Source organism: Triturus cristatus, chromosome 11 (genome assembly GCF_964204655.1).
Source record: "Triturus cristatus chromosome 11, aTriCri1.1, whole genome shotgun sequence".
Lineage (NCBI taxonomy): Eukaryota > Metazoa > Chordata > Amphibia > Caudata > Salamandridae > Triturus > Triturus cristatus.
Genome location: NC_140594.1, coordinates 384,753,558 through 384,770,536, shown reverse-complemented (window position 1 = coordinate 384,770,536; position 16,979 = coordinate 384,753,558). Strand labels below are relative to the sequence as shown.

General features: G+C 46.2%; 1 protein-coding gene across 2 annotated transcripts in view; it reads right to left on the bottom strand.

Moving 5' to 3' along the window:
- Positions 1–16,979, bottom strand: part of CNNM3 (cyclin and CBS domain divalent metal cation transport mediator 3) — a 281,724-nt gene that overhangs the window by 21,793 nt on the left and 242,952 nt on the right. The window contains exon 8 of one of the 2 annotated variants that reach the window (XM_085634570.1): positions 7,471–7,546. The exons of the other annotated variant lie outside the window; for it this stretch is intronic. Coding sequence (XP_085490696.1) covers positions 7,497–7,546 — 50 coding nt within the window. The 3' untranslated portion in view covers positions 7,471–7,496. The remainder of the gene's footprint in view (positions 1–7,470; positions 7,547–16,979) is intronic. 2 annotated transcript variants of the gene reach the window in all.

The following is a 16,979-nucleotide window of genomic DNA, read 5'->3' as shown; positions in this document are numbered from 1 at the left end:
AGGAAGCATACCTAACCCAGTTTACATGCAAAACTTTTTTTAAACTAGTGTAATTATCGGTTTCTTTGGGAATACGCTTTAAATTTTAGGCACTGGGCGCTAAAGAGGTCACGGATAGATAGCTGCACCTTAGTGCAGCTCTGCCGACCGGGGCGGACTATCTGACAATCTGCTGTCCAGCTCTCATACACCCACAAATGGTTTCCTGGGTGTAATATCTGTGGAGGAGATCGGATGAGCCCCCCAAAGCTGCTATCTGAGGCCCCCTGCGGTTGAAATGGACTTGAGGTCATGGGCCACAGGTCGAGGCCTCTGAGAGGAGGAGGAGCTGGAGCTGCATGTAACACAAACAGAAAGCCCTGATTTCACAATGTTGCAGGGGGGATGGCCTGCCACTGCGGGCCCCTGCCCAAGTGACGTCTCTGCAGGGCGCTGAGGTGGGTCACTGACATGCTGGGTACCCACCCACCACTACCCCGGAGTGACAGGGGCTGCCGGCAGTGGATTGCACCCCTAAGTGAACAAGAGGGGATCGGAGCAGTGATCACGCCGACCGGGGACTGGGACAAGAACAGCGGTGTCATCAGTGCTGGTGCTGGAGGCGCTGTGAAGTAGTGGGGCCTTGTCTGTCTGGCTGCCGGGACTCCTGGGGCCTCACCCTGAGGCACACCCGAGACAGCTCCAGTGAAAAGAGCAGCCCCGATTCGAGCACTACATGGACGTGGGACATTGTACCGCGACCCGGACCTTGGGGGCCCACTCGCCTAGGGCAGACTGCAACAGGGGTGAACGTAGAGGCGCTGCTGAATGCACTGGGTCACGTTGCCCTGGTGTGGAAAGGGCGCTTAGTTATTGGTCGGTGCCCTGGGCATAGGTACACCATGCATTTCCCATGGGCTGCAGCATGTATTGTGCCGTCCATGGGAATCCACTCCAACTCTGACTAAAAGTCTGCCATTGCAGCCTCTGTGTGTTGGAGCTTGCACCTCTCACGACAGATCTAAGTTTCCTTATATCTGAGGTCACTTCACTTAAAACCTATAAGTCACATGCCAGGTAACACCCCATACTGCCTGCAACTATGTGCACCACATGCTACCTAGAGAATATTACCTTTCACAAATCGAATATAAGTTTCTGAGATGACGAGATCAGGGGTAGGGTAAATCTGATAACCTGGAATATACATGGGCTCAATACCAGCAAAACCAGACTGGTCTTTAACTATTTAGACAGACACAGCATCCAGATTGCACACATGCAGAAGTCTCACCTGACAAGCCTCACAGACAAGACAACAGGATCTCGTTTGGCAATATAGCGACTGATTTAGTCTTACTCCTCCTATGCTCGAGGTGTCCTGATACTCGTTAAGCGAAGGGTACCCTTCACAGTTACACAATCCATGATAGACGAGCGATTGTTCAGGGCTGTCTCTGTAGCGCCCACCTTACACTGGTCAACACCTATGCCCCCAATGTTGATGACCCTGATTTCTTTCACATCAGTGTGGCAACACATTGACACCCTATCTGCCAATATATTGTGGGGAGGTGATCTGAACATATATCTGGACCCTATGATGGACAGGTCTGCGCTGTTTGACTGGCATGGCAAACAATCGGCAAGCGTTATAGGAGGGGCTGGAAGAACATGGATTGGTTGATGCCTGGTGCTTAAGGCACCTGACAATAAAAGAGGGCACATTTGTATCCTCGGTGCACGGGACATGGTCCAGGTTAGACTACAGGTTGATCTCCAGGGAGGTGTGCCCGTGGGTGGATGAGGTCTAATAAATGCCTACAATGCGATCAGACCATTCAGCCGTGCTGTTGCGCTTAACACTACCCAACATCACTCAAGCCCCCTTCACATGACGGTTCCGTTCTACGGCATTACTAGGTGCCATTTCTAAAGAGGAGATATGCTCTGCAATTCGAGTACTTTGCAAAAGATGAGGGGACAGTGACAGGAAAGGATACCTTATGGGAGACATTCAAGGTTACAATTAGGGGGATCTGTATGAGCACTCCACTTTAAAAAAAACGGAAAACACATTACATTCCCTCGAGCGTGACCACAAGTATCGGACAGTCATGCTACCCTAGCGGCAATCTAGGAGCACCTACCGAATTTCATGCACTAACAGCACAAAAATAAAAGTTTCTGTCCAAACACCATGCAGCGCGTGCTTATGGTGAGGTGGGTAGACCTGGAAGTAGTCTAGCTGAAAAGCGGAGGACACCATTTTGTTCAAATCTGTTTTATTGAATTTTTACAGTTACATATAGAGAGACGTACTCTCACGATATACATGCATGTTGCCATCTACCAATCATTAAATCATGCTTTCACTGCATGTCAGCTGAACCTTTTAACATACATGGCTGATGCGCCACTCCAAATTTATTACAAACGCATTTTACAGCTCCTTGCCTTAGTGCGATGTTTCATAAGTCAATGTTTGGTCAGCTACAATAGTCCCACAGGTACAGTCTTTCAGTTGATGCAACGTGGACTTCAGTACAGACAATGTAGAACAATAACCATTTTAAAACAACTAACCGACTCCACGCAAACCAGTGTTGGCACCCCGACGTCCCTTCCCCCGCCTCTGACCCCCGCCTCCCCAACCACACATCACAGCACAGTATTTCAGATTGACTGTTATTTTCTTGCAATAGCGACTACCCTTGTCTTCACAAATGACTATACAAATCAGCTCCCACGTGAGAACACCACAGCTGCATACGTTGAAAGGCTCCAGCATCCTCTCTGTGTCCCCGTCCTCCCCTGTAGTCTGGCCCCTTGATCACTCCTCCCCAGCTCTCTGTAGTGCCTGAATCAGGACCTCCCACTGGGTGGCCATGGGCTCCCTCCGCAACCCCAACGTCTCCTCCCTCCTGATGGCCGTTCCCTCTGCTCTGGCCCACACGAGCAATGAATTTCTCCATGCCTGCGCGTGAGGCGGATCCTGCGCCTTCCATCTCTTGGTGAGCAATCTCTTAGCTACTATTATACCCAGGTCTATAAACCGGGACGCCACCTTCGTGGCTGGAGTTCTGCGGAACAGGTGTAACAGATATACGGTCCATTCAAACGGCAGGATACGGCCAGTGCTCACATGCAGCAACCCGCCAATTGTCTGCCAGTACGTATGAAGTCGGCTACAGCTCCATAACATGTGGACTATACCCACCCCCAGTTCGGCGCATCTGGGACACTCTGCATCTGTGTGGTGGAAATACCTATTGACTGTCTCCGGCGTGAGGTATGCCCTGTGGACAAGGAACAGCTGAATCTGCCTGAACCTCATATTTCTGGGTATGCGCACTGGACTCCAACACTCGCTCCCATTGCTTATCCTCCAGGGGCCCCCCATGTCAGCTTCCCACTTATGTCTGAGAGGTTCCAGCACGATCGCTGTGTGAGTGCGCAACGACACTGCAAACCAGCGGCTCAAACGCCTGCCTCGCCCCATAACGTGAAGGTATTGTATGGTGAGGTGCTGGGGAGGCTCCGTGGACATGTCCCCCCATTTCGCTGTCAGGGATGCAACAAGCGAGCGATGCAGGAGGAACTGGCCTGGTGACAGTCCCTCCTCCTCCCTCAGATGGTCATATGACCGAAGGGCGCCATCACGGTATAGATCTCCCAAGGTCCATACGTCAGCATCCGGCCAGTCTGAGTGGTGAGTGTCCCCACCCCACTGGGGGATCCCTCCAGTGGCAGCGCCGGAGCATATGGGATTAGAGCCCTGGTGAGAAAGAGACTTCTACGGTAGCATTTATATGCCACACGCAGGAGGAGCGGCTCCGGCATTGCCCGCCTGACAGCCGGGTGAAAGAGCTCGAGGAGTCGCTCCAGGGAGTAGGGGGTAGCCTTGAGGCTGTGTCCTCGCGACCTCTATCCGCAAACCAGCGAGCAATCCATTGTAACTGAGCAGCCAGATAGTAGTGCTCTAAACAAGGCGCCGCAAGTCCTCCCTGTGCGGTCGGAAGGTACAATTTTGCTAGTGACAGCCTATGCCGACTGTTCCCCCAGATGAAGTCCCGGAGTGTTCTGGAGAACGTGGCAAAAAATGCCGCAGGAACATACAAAGGCAGGTTGGCAAAATAATACAGGAGTCCGGGTAGAACCACCATTTTGGAGAGTGCCACCCTTCCCGTGACCGTAAGTGGCAATGTGCCCCAGAACCGCATCTGCGACTTGATGGCCGTGTGAGCCCTGCCCAGGTTTCCGTCGAAAAGGTCCGACGGCTGGCGATATATTTGTATCCCCAGGTATCGGAAGGTATCCCCTTCCACATCACCCTCGCTCCATTGAGTGTGTATCCCGGGTCCCGCCGCCCCTCCCCGAACGCATAAAGACAGGACTTACTGGCGTTTACTCGCAGCCCCGCAATCCTGCAATATGTGGCCCAACTGTGCTGGGATGTTTTCGATGTCCCTCACATACACTAGCAGGTCGTCTGCATACAGGTACACTTGGTGAACTGAGTCTCCCAACGGGATACCATCTCCCATCAAGGCACGCAGCGCCACCGCCAGGGGCTCGATCGCCAGCGCGAACAGGAGTGGCGACATCGGGCACCCCTGTCTGGTGCCCCTGCGAACGGGCACAGTCTCCGATATATACGGACAAAAGCGGAGGACACCATGGTGCATGAAACATTAAGTAAAAATAGTGGGTACTGATGCACATGAACACTTTGATATGCCTTCTATCCTTACAGTATTTGAGAACTTTTACACTAGCCTGTCCAGCACCTGCATTTCTGCTACACTAGCTGATAACTCTCTATTTGGAAGATGTAGCATTGGCATGGTTGTCCACTTTACAAGCCTCAGGACTGGAAGGCCTGACGGGAGAATTTTATAAGGAGTTTGTCGAGCTCCTTGCACCACATTTGTACGCCATGTACGACGGGGTAAAATAGGTATTGCCCTCTCCTTACGTGAGGCTTTAATAGTGACTACTGAAATCGGATAAATCGAAGGAAGTTTCTAAGTCCTACAGCCCACTATCTTTAATAAATATAGATACAAAAATACTAGCTAAACTACTGGCGATGTGATTGCAACCCTTGATCTCTTCGCTGGTTTTACCGGACCAGTCCGGCTTTATACCATCTCGCTGCACTGCACATACTTTATACACCATATTTGCTCTATTACACCAACTGGACCATTCTCTACAGGTGGCAGCGGTCCTGCTGGATGCCAAGGCCTTTGATTCTATTGCATGGGAGTATATATTTGCTATCATGGCCCGCATGGGCATTCCAGAGTTCTTCTTCGCTGGACACCTTTTGTATACAGACCTGTTGGCCCAGATGTGTGTCAACGGACACACATCCGATGGGTTCCCCATAGGCAGGGGCATGAGACCGGGCTGCCCCCTGTCACCTATGCTATTTGCTAGAACACTGGAACTGCTGGCCTGTGTCAGAAGACAAAGAACTACAGAGCGGCCGCCGCATGTTCGTCAGCGGCCTTTAAGCATATTCATCTATGCAGACTATATGGTATCATAATTCAGAAATCCTTCTGTACACTTATTCCCAGTGATTCAGGAATACATTAGTTTTGAAAACTATTCTGGCCTATGCATCAACTGGTCAAAATCAGTAATAGTCCTGCTCACACCCAACACCCAACAGGGCTTGCTTGAAATCCCGCTGGTGTGGGACTCAGATTGTTACATACTTAGGGGTGTGTATACATGGAGATCCTGAATTGGTGATTCAAACTAATTATTTGCAGAGCCGTTTCAAAGCTGGAAGATCAGGTAGCTAGATGGTTGAAACTGCCACTATCACTAGCAGACAGAATAGCAGTCCTACAAATTCTGATACTGCCCAAATGTTTTTACCTATTCGTAAACATATCCATTGTGCTGCTCTCGTATTGTTTCCAGAAATTGAGATCTTTTTTGCTCACATTGGTATGAGCAGGAAAGCCTAGAACCAGTTGCGGTATACTCACACTACCATATGATAGAGGGGGCTTTAATTCACCTGACTTCTATCTATATTATTTGTGTGCGCAGACTCACACCCATTACTGGTATATAGCACATGATTACATGCCATACCTTGTGGTGGAACACGTCGATGCTCACTCCATTTTGCTCTGAGCTCTCCTTCAACACTAACGGGAGGGGGGTCTCACGCACAGAAATTAGCACACTGCTTTCTACAACGACAGCCTGGCGGACGCTGCGAGAAAGGTGGGGAAGCTACCGTTATATGCCCTGGTGTTGCCCTAGCAGTGTCACCTTGCATCTTTGAAGAATACTGCGCTCAAAATACTCACTCAAGCGGGTCAAATTTGGGTGGTGGGAAGATGCCAATTGTGTACGGTGTAAGACAATGGAGGCAGACCTATTACAAAAGGCCTGGCAGTGTACAGCCATAATGCAATATTTGACTCAAGTCACTAAGACTAACTGATATGGTGTTATAATAAATAGCGTCATTATTTCTGGTCAGACTAGTTAAAGACCTCCAACTAGCCAATTGTAGAGTTGTGTCTGTGGCCCTGTTGTTGGCAAAGAGAAGGGTCTTCCTCGACTGGGGGAGCAGAGTTAAACCCACCAAGAAGAACTGGATAACATATGACCTGCAGTAGGTCACAGTTGGAGCTCTATGCAGAAGAACTGCAGAGGCCTTTGAGACCCAAAGGTATCTGGGGTCCTCTAAAAGCATGCTTGTTGGTACACCAGAATGATTCTTAGGTGATGAAGATGGTAGGAGGCTAATAAGGTCACAATCCGTTGAATATAGTATGTTTAGTACACTTTTGCAAAGGACATGCTTCTACTTCATTTCTGGATATGGCAAGTATGGGGAGGAGGGCGATTGTACGTTTGATGTTGAATTCACATTGTGCTGCCTTTTAAAAATGAATAAAGAAAATATGTAGGGCACTGTCCCATTTTATTTTTTTATTTTTAGGAGGGGCAGTAACACATCAAGAAACAGGGTCCAGCCATCTTTAAGGTGTGTTTTTCTGTCCCACATACAGAAAGCAATCACTGGAACAGACTACAAAAGAAACATGCCAATAGGTAATCTTGGCTTAAGGTATAGCGACATTCCCAGATCAATCCCCCCTCACCCCCCATAAAGACCTTTGGGGAGGTTACATTTGAAGGAGAGAAGGAAAGACCCATAACAAAAGAAACAACCCCTCAAAAATAATTTAATAGGTTGCGTTGAAAGCTAAAGGCGGTTTAGAAAAAAACAAAAGCGAAAGAATTGGGGAAGTGAACAAAATTTTGAAGGAGAAACAAAGCAGTTGTCATCTCCTTAAATTAAGCCAAGGATGAAATGTAAGAGTTGGGATGCATGCACACAGAATTGTAAATGAGGGTTAGCATACAGGCAACGAGCATCACAGAAACAGAACAACATTCAGGTCAGCACTAAGTCAGAAGTATAGAAGGAAAAGGAATCATAAGGGTTACCTCCCACATTTTATATCAGTTGAAGATTAACTGCAGTGCTCAATGCTGCTAAAGATGGACAGGCTGAAAGGGAAAGCTGGAGAGGAGAAAAGAGAAAGAAGGACAGGTTGTCAGTAGAGGAGGCCATCAAGGAGTCTAGAGCACAGAGGAAAGGACAGACAACCATGGAGGAAAAGATCACTTTAGCCAACTAATGAAAACATCCCGATAAATGACAAGATTCCATAATTTTCAAAAGGTTCAGTCTATAAAATGCCTTACAACCGTCAACATGGCAGTTTTGGTGTGGAGTCATAGCTGACAACTGAGGAGAAATGTTTTTGAAACAGTTCTGACAGCAAGTGACACTTCCCATCCCTCAATTTTATAATAGGGATCCAAAACGGGGTCAATGCTACACTTACAGTTGAGGAGTGATTTTTCCAGCTGCAAAAATGACTCCTCCCCAGTTCCATTTTTGTGCAAACCAATCGCATGGCTCTGAAAGTACTGGGGATCCTGCAGTCATGTTAAACAGTAAAGCTCCTCTCTGCTTCAGCTACTTCATGAAATCTGAAGTAGCAGTCTTTCTGCATGAGGGGCTGAAATGTCTAGCTAAGGAATCTCCAACTTTCATGTTATAAGACCTACTTATATTGAACGCAATCCTCTTAATCCAATAAGAGATTTAGTAGTCGTGTCAGATAGGATCACATTAGTGGCCACCATATGTAAGATTATCAGAGACGATAACCTCGGTACATCAGGCAGGGTTGCCAGCAGTAATGTAAAAAATGCTTTGTCAATGTGAAATGCCTCTACATGGTTAATACATAATAGCCATAGCTACAATGTTCCTAGCACCAAGTTAATATTAATTGTAATAATCTAATCAACATTATTTGATTTTTATCCCTCAAATTATATACATTTAAAAAATTTATTTTTCTTCAAATATCAGCTTAAGAGTTTGGAAAATAAGCACATATTTGTCTTGAATATACACTTCCAATTTTGGTATACGTATGTTAATTCAACCAAGCAAAAGCTTCTAATTTAGGAGGCTGGGCTGCACACAGGAGAGCTACTTACATATAGCAGGAGACTACCAGTAGCTCACGAGCTACTTGCTTAAGAAGCCTGATCTAGCAACTACAGAAGCAGAGCTGGTTAATTAAACAGATACCTCCAAGTTTACCATTTTCAAATATGTACAAAGGATATTTAGCAGAGGTGGCAGTGGTCTTCCAGCTTTACGAAAAGAACAGCAGAAACTGGATAGAAAGGAATGGTAACCTGCCACAACCAATTGTTTTTTACTCAAACAATGTTCTTATTACAGGTCTAATTGGAGATTTCTTTAAGTCAAAGGTCAGAGCATCTATTCTATAATGTCTAAACGACTTTAAATCTAACCACTGATTGGAGTGTTCAAAGAATGAATTTGCAACCGATTCATGCTTCAAAACGGCAGTGGCTCCATTTAAGTGTCTTCAAATGGCCACTGTATCATGTGAGCATCTTCACCAGATTACAGATTCTGTGATATTCAGTATATTAATAATCAATATGGTCATTGTTTGATCCCTCATGTCTGTGACTGTCACGGTCACAAATAATGCCTTTGTTGTGAGAAACATTTATACTCAGGAATGGGACCTAAAATACCTTTATTGGCAAGTAAGAAAAGTAGATTGACTTTAAGCAACATTGCTTTGTTGGTCAGCAGCTAACCACTCAAACCCATTTCAACTCAAAGGATTCAAGTACAGCCAGTCTTTAGCACTGTGATCCAGTTTGTGCAGGTCTTTTTCATCCTTTCAACCAGGAGATAGTGCTCCTCAATTCAACAGGAAATAGATTCTAGAACTTTCTGCATAATCACTATTGTCTAAAATATGGTTATAAAGCTGAATCCAAATGATGGCCTATATGTCAGTAAAGGGCCCACACTTTAAATCTGAGAAGTAGAACCACACGGTGATAAGAGTGTATAAGGCCCTTAAATCCTTTGAAACACAATGCTGATGTCAGCTGTGTTCCAAAAAAGGGGAGTTTCATTTTATGCTCGAATCACCAGAGCAGGGTATTCCAGAATAGAGATACTCTGCTAAAATGATCTGGAATAATTTGCTTTCTGAGTTACCATCAGACAGGTCTTGCACTGGTTGATGGAAAGACCAAGCCAGAGGTTTGAGTTACTGATCAGCTGCAGACTTGAGAGGGCATGGAGGGAAAAAAAGTATGTATCATCTAATCATGCAGGTTAGCCAATCAGACTACATCAAGGCATCAATCTGTGTCAGAACTCTTTTTAGACTTGAAGAGAAACATTCTTTTTCAATAATTTTGGTAGGCTTAGATTACAAAAGATTTCTGTATTAGACATCATTGTAATCCTATGACGGATACAACCAGAAGACTTGAGTTAAGTTGAAAATGTTACACTTTGTTAGGCAGCTGCTTCAAAATCAGTGTTTCAAATACTGCTTTGCATGCCCAGATACATAGAGAATGTCTGCATTCAAGCATTCCTAGTTATGTGGACTGCCACCGATATATCCTTGGTGGTGTCAACAAGGTCTTTCTTTGCTTGCATTTACAGTTAGGCAGACATTTCACGGTCTCACTTCTTACGTACCAAAAAATACCACTATTCCACAACCCCTTCAGGGATGTGCGAGAACGGCAAACAGACTGTTGTAAAGTAAGTCCTTTACTAAGTAAAACCACGCAGTAGAACTGGTCCCTTGCTCATTCAACTGACTGCCACGATATTGTCTATGATAACAATGCCAGAGAAGCCAAGGACATCACTGAAACATATATACACACACACACATCACTCACAGCTACATACTACATAATTTCCCACTTATCTCAAATAATACACAGATTTAACACTAAGAACCAAGTCAGAAGTCCTTTCTCCCAAGAACAACATTGCTTGTGAATCACTATCTCAAAAGCTTATGTCTTCAGTCATCATTACGTCTCCAAATCCCACTCAAGACTGCCTCTCAGTCCAAACTATGCACATCCTTTGTGACTGTGCATGTTATTATTTTACTTCTGAACAACCTACAAAGGTAATTTTGCTAACACTACCAGTCCCAAAATCTTCTCAGGCACACCATTATGAATTTCACACTCATTTTGCCTTGTTCCTCCCTCACTCTCCAAGACTGGCTATTAGAAGGGACTTGTTCAACCCAAAAGTTCAAAAGGAACTTCCTCAATATAGGAATGGGATATTACCCTTAAACAAACTCACCTCTTCCCACAGGACATCTTTCCAACTCTCCCCTCTTGCTAGAACCATCTAATTGCCTTTATTCAATATGAAAATGAGTCTACCTACCAAGTAATCCGTTTCTAGGTGAATGAGTCAGGACCCCTTATTCTTAATGCCATCTACTTAAAAACACTTAACCATCCCCAAATAGGTTAGCTGCACTTCTCTGTTTGCAAGGATGTATGTGCATTGACTGCCCTCTGAAAAGCCTTTTTCAAGAATCTTATAATCTGTTCTCTAGTTCCACTTGAGAAAAACCTACCGTCAGATTATTATACTAATTGTCTGTTATTGCTACTAAATACAGAGGGACTAAGTGTATAGCCACACAATGCCCTTTCCTACTGTGTTCAACTGCAGATTTGAGAACTTCTCATACGCTTAACCACTTGCTCAGCCATAAACAAGACCAGACAACCAGGCCAACGACTTATTACTCAGCAATTCTCAATTCCATACCATCCTTCTTTATTTCATTACACCCCCCTTCTTATTTAGGTGCACTGTATTATGGCACAAACTACCTCGAGGTCGTTGTCTTCTCCTACATCCTCTCTTCCTTTGATGGCGGAATTAAAAGATTAATATACCTTATAATTTCTGCACATACCCTGCAGCAATCACTCATGAAAACATGGTTTCCACCAGCTTGTCTGGACACTCTCAAAAAGGTTCCCTCAGGTGTTTGTGGTATATACTGAATTTAACATTACTTCCCACAGCCCCCCACCCCACGACATACAATCCCCTTGAACGATATGGTAAACCAAACAGAAGCGCAGGTGCCTCTTTAGCAATCAATGAATTTTATAGTTCACAACCCTTTAAAGTCCTTAATGCACAAGCTGTGGTAACTTCCTTGACCATTCTGCTCCAGGTGAAAGTGTCATCCCTTCACATTCCAGTGTCCATACATTACTGCCATGTACACACTATTATTTTAGGTCAGAACTTCCCATACTTGGGGCAGTACCAACAAAAGTAAGAAAATATTTCTATGTAATGCCTGAGAAATTAGTTACTTATTTGCAACTGCAGTTCTTGGTGTTGATATTTTTTCTGCTTGAATCATTCCCATTGTTGATGTGGAAGCCTCCAGTTACATATTAAGCAGTAGACAAAAACAATTTCCTGTATAAATAGCAACAAAGCTGCAGGTTTAGTAGAACTTTCACTTCATTTGAAGAAAAAAAAAAAAACTTCAGCCAATGAGGTAGAAGGCTCTGAAGCTTTGGGGTTTAGGACCAGCAGAGGGATGTGTGGTGGACACAAAGCAGCACTAAACAGACCACCAGGGGCGGCACAGGGGCGGTCGGGTGCATGGTACAAATTCAGCATCAGGCACCCAATGCTTTTCAAGGCGGATTCTGTTTTGACAAACAGGCTGCAAACTTCACACCAGAGGCTGCAGAAGGGAGACCAATGATAGAGGTAAGTAGAGAGTCATAGGGGCACCGTCAGCTCAGCCCACCAAAGCCCAAGGGCTCGGGTACAAGGGTGCCTTTCAACGTCAGAGTCTTCTTACCAGAGCAAGTCGCAGTCAGGGGGAGACTAGGAATTCACACTGTTGGTGCAGTCATGGAGGTCAGGAGAGGTCAGCCAACACTGGACACTAGGTCAGGATCGCTGGGGAGACTTCACTGGACAGGTGAGCCTCTCAGACTTGGGCCATGGGCGTCCGGTGCAGAGTGGGCAGGAGTCGTGGTTCCAGCTGGATCTGGAGTAGATTTCTTCTGGACAGGTCCGCTGTCTACGGAAGATTGGAGTATTTTTCAAAGGCAGCAGTCCTCCTAGGGTTTTCAGAGGTTGGTCTCTGCAAGACAGGTCAGCTTTTGGTAGCAGGCTCTTCGATGCTGGAGACAGGCCGCTAGGGCTGGGGCCAAGGCAGTCTTTGTCTTCAGGCTGCTCTGCAGGGATGTCATCTTTTTTCTTAGGTCATCGCAGATCTAGTTTCCAGGTCTGGAGCGGGCTACCTAAATACTAAATTTAGGGACGCTTTAGAAGAGTAGCAGATACAGCCAATGGGAATCTTACCTAGGGTGACTACACCCACATTATGCCATAGACCTAGCACTGTCCCGTCATCGTCAAGATGGAGGGGACTGAAAAGTGTGCTTAATTTCACCTCCTCCACCAGAGGGGTGGAGTTGGCAAAGGTGGACACACCTGATAGTCTGAGTTTTACTGCCGGTTTTCCTACCCAAAGAGGGGGTGTAAACAGGGACTGCCATCTGCTGCTAGCAACAGAGTATTGGTGGTTGCATTGCAAAGGTGGCAGGACTCTGAAGCTACCCCTTCGAGAACTGGCCCATTCTGGGGGACGAGGTGTGACACCTCTGCCCAGGATGTGCATTGTTTTTGGTCCCAAAGAGCAGAGGCTCTCCAACCAGGGGTCTAAAAACATGTCTGTTTGTGGCAGGATGCCTAAAGCCAGGCAGTGCCCACACCAGGGTTGGTAGGTTTTCAGGGGGCACCACTGAGGTGCCCTCCGAGTATATGTTTTAATAAATCTCACACTGGAATCAGTGTGGATTTATTACAAGGAGCTGTTTGGTACCAAACAATCCTGGTTTCAGTGAAGTCATCACGGTGCTAGGGAAATCAAGTTGTTGAGTTTCCAGCCCATGTGCTTCTTATGGCTTCCCTGTCACTCACAATATTTAAGAATTGGCTTAAGTATTGTCGGGTCATATCTAGTCACAGATATGCCCTCACCTGTGATATAGTGCACCCTGTCTTCAATCAATCAATCAGGGAATTGTAAGTGCGCTACTCACGTTTGAGGGTCTCAAGGCACTGGGGGGAGGGTTGGGGGAAGGGAGGGGGAGGGAGTGGTACGTCGTTCCGTTCAGCTGAAGAGCCAGGTCTGGAGGGTCTTCCTGAAGGTGTTCAGGGAGGGGGAGCGTCTGCTGTCTGCCGGTAGCTCGTTCCAGGTCTTGGCTCCGATGTGGGGAGCGATCTTCCGCCTGATCTGGCTCTGTGGATGTGCAGGGTTTCAGCCAGTGCGAGGTTGGATAATCACAGGTTTCTTTTGGGTACGTGGAAATGCATTTTGTGATTGAGGTATTTGGGTCCGTTGTTGTGCACGCATTTGTAGACCTGAGTGAGGATTTTGAAGGGGACTTCTCCACGAGAAAGCAGTGGAGTCACCGCAGGTGTTGGCTGATGTGTTTGTGCCAGGGAATGCCGAGGACGAGTCTGGCCGCGGTGTTCTGTATTGTTTGCAGTTTGCGGAGTAGGGACTTGTTGATGCCGGCGTAGAGTGCGTTGCCATAGTCTAGTTTGCTGGTGATGAATGCGTGGGTTACTGTTTTCCTTGATCCGGGGGGAATCCATTTGAAGGTCTATCGGAGGATGCGGAGGGTGTTGAAGCAGCTGGAGGTGACAGCATTGACCGGTCGGTTCATGGCGAGTGATGAATAGAGAATGATGTAGGGCTGTAAGGCATGCTAGAGGGGTGACTTATCTATGCCTACAGACAATGCTGGCTGACATGGCACCCAAGCAGGGTGCCATGTGGACTGGTTTTTTTACCTAACAAGGGCATGCAAGCTGCAAGGGCAGTGGCAAGGTCCCAGTGAGGGGGGAGGGATGGGGGAGTTCAGGGTACCCTCTTTAGCTTGCAGACCCTAGGTACCCAGGGTACCAATTGCTAGGGACTTACAGGGTGCAAACATACTAAAATTGTGGAGATGTTGTAAGGAAAGAACACTGGTACTGGGCACTTGTACAGCAGGGACCCAGTACTCCACAGTCAAAGTTCCGTCAAACGCCAGGCAAAAAGTCTGGGGAGTGGGGTACTGCAACAAGACCCCCCCACCCTCCACCTCAGGCCAACATGCCAGGCGAGGACAAGTAGGGAAAATGGCTGGGTGGTTGCAGGTCCTCCTCTGGGAAGCTGACGTACCACAACATTGTCAGGACCAATTTTAACCTGCATTTTGGCTATTATTTTTGAGTCCTTACCCAGGCTTTTTAGTTTGGAATTCAGAGGTATCCACCTCTGCAAATTTTAACTTAGCTAGGGCACCACCCAGCTTACCCAAAGAGGTCACCCACAACTTGAGCAACCCCACCATGACCAACAGGGTCAGGGGGCCCAGCTTGCTATTTGGCATGGGGTCAAGCCACCATGCCAAGGACTGTCGTGTAGTTCCTAGGAGTCCCCCAAGACTTGCACGTTTTGGATGACCTAAACTGAGGGCTTGATGTCCCGTCCGCTTCCAGACAACCCCACAGCATATGTCAGCCGTTAGACCAGCTAGCTCTACAGTGCCACTACCATCCCCCTGTATTCTACAGTGGTGTAGGTAGTTTCTGGCAACCACTGAACATGATAACCCTGATTCCCCAGGGATCGTGGAAAATAGTACAGTATGACAGAGACAGAAGCATATGAAAGAGATTGAGATGACCAATATAGTGAATAGTAGATACATTACTACCATAGTGCTAATAAGATGAACAGAAGCAGTTCAGATAAAAATAGTAGCACTTGCATATTCCTAATATGCGCACCCTAAGTAATTTGCCTAAGTGTGTCTAGCCTAGCCGTGTCGGTGTATATGTGTATAGCTATGTGTACCGGTAGCCAAGAAACCCCCAAGGAAGAACCAGCCCCCTCACCTGATGGTTTAGAACAAAGGACCCCGTCTCTGCCTCGAAGAGGACAACACGCAGGGGATGTCAGACTGCTGCTTTGTCTAAGATTCAGGATGCAGGACACCCATCTCAGCTTGGAAGGAATTCTCTAATTTGTAGGGGGTAATAAGGGTCTTTTATACAAAAGTGGTCACTCCAGGGTTTTTCTAGAATCCATATGTTTTTAAAACAATCATGGATGTTTTGAAAATCACCAATGCTTTTCTAAACAAGTGTGATCATGCACAGTTGGCTGCTGGACAAGGATGAAAAAAAGTGGTGACCCTTATACAGAATATATCTGCTGTGCCTGGGGACATGTTTTTGTACGTCAGGTACAGGGATTCAGATAGAAGACTAAGAGCCTGGTGTAAAAGAGACAGGAGCAAGCTATTGGGTAAAAGGTCACCTGTTTAGAATCATTATAGTTGTGTGGATGGTATAATGTATATACAATGGGTTATACATGACAGGGATATCCTAAAGGACATGACACCCACTCCTCATCAAAAGGACCACAAGGTCAGCTAGGTAATGATAAAGCTAATGCTATTAACTCCTTTATAATAAAACATACTAAAAAAGCACTTTAAAAGCCTGAAAAATGTCCATAAAGGAAAAGCAATTATTCCCTAAAAAAAAAAAGGAGTTCAAAGGTTCTCTAAACTTGTATATATTGTGATTATGTCACTGAGCACCTTGAATGTCACGAAGCTCAGTCAGAGCCGAGAAGAAAAATAAAAGAAAGTCAGTTTGTTTCGACCTTCAATTTTTAGTAAATGTTTAAAAAGTTGCCAAACGGTTCCCAGCACAGGAGAGGACAGATTGTTTTAAGAATCCTGCGTTGAAGACTCAACAGTGCTGAACATCGTATCCGCAGGTGGCAGTCCCTCCAATACCTCCAGCATCCTATCCAGTGAGCAAAGATTTTCATCTCTGTTCTCACGTCAGCTGCCGGGGAAGAATTAGATGCCTGCATGCCTAATACCGATGCCTGTGCCTCTGGGGCTGAGCCGATATCCCTTCCAACAGGAGGGGAAGCATCCCTTGGAGGCTCCAGGCATGCGATCATCAACATGGGAATACGCTGGGGACAACTGCACATGTGGGCCTGCAAAGGCGCCAGTAGCGATTCAATGTCCGGCAGCGTAACCGATGTGTCAGACACAGGAACGACAGGAGTGAGGGTTCATGTAGTAAGGAAGCATAAGCCGGGGGGGAGGAATCTTTTAGAAAAGGAAGGTTTGGGAAGAAAAGGATGGGAACCATTGATTGAAGGAAACAGAGTAGAAAAGTAAAGGCCATAGAAAGAATGTGGGACATTAATTGACAGTTACTAAACATTTAATTATATGGAGAAATGAATTGTGTTAATGTAACTGGATTAACAAAGTGTATCGCTATGGTATATCTGTAATAGTGTGCTTTTAGGTTTTGAATATATGTCCTATTGTTCATTCACAGTTACCCCTGACGAAGGGCCCTGAGGGGCCCGAAATGCATTGGGTTTTAATAAACTGCTTTCGATGAACGTTGCCTTATTCGTGTTCTTTGAAGAGGTTCGGATGGCCCACTAGAACATAAGAAATATTGG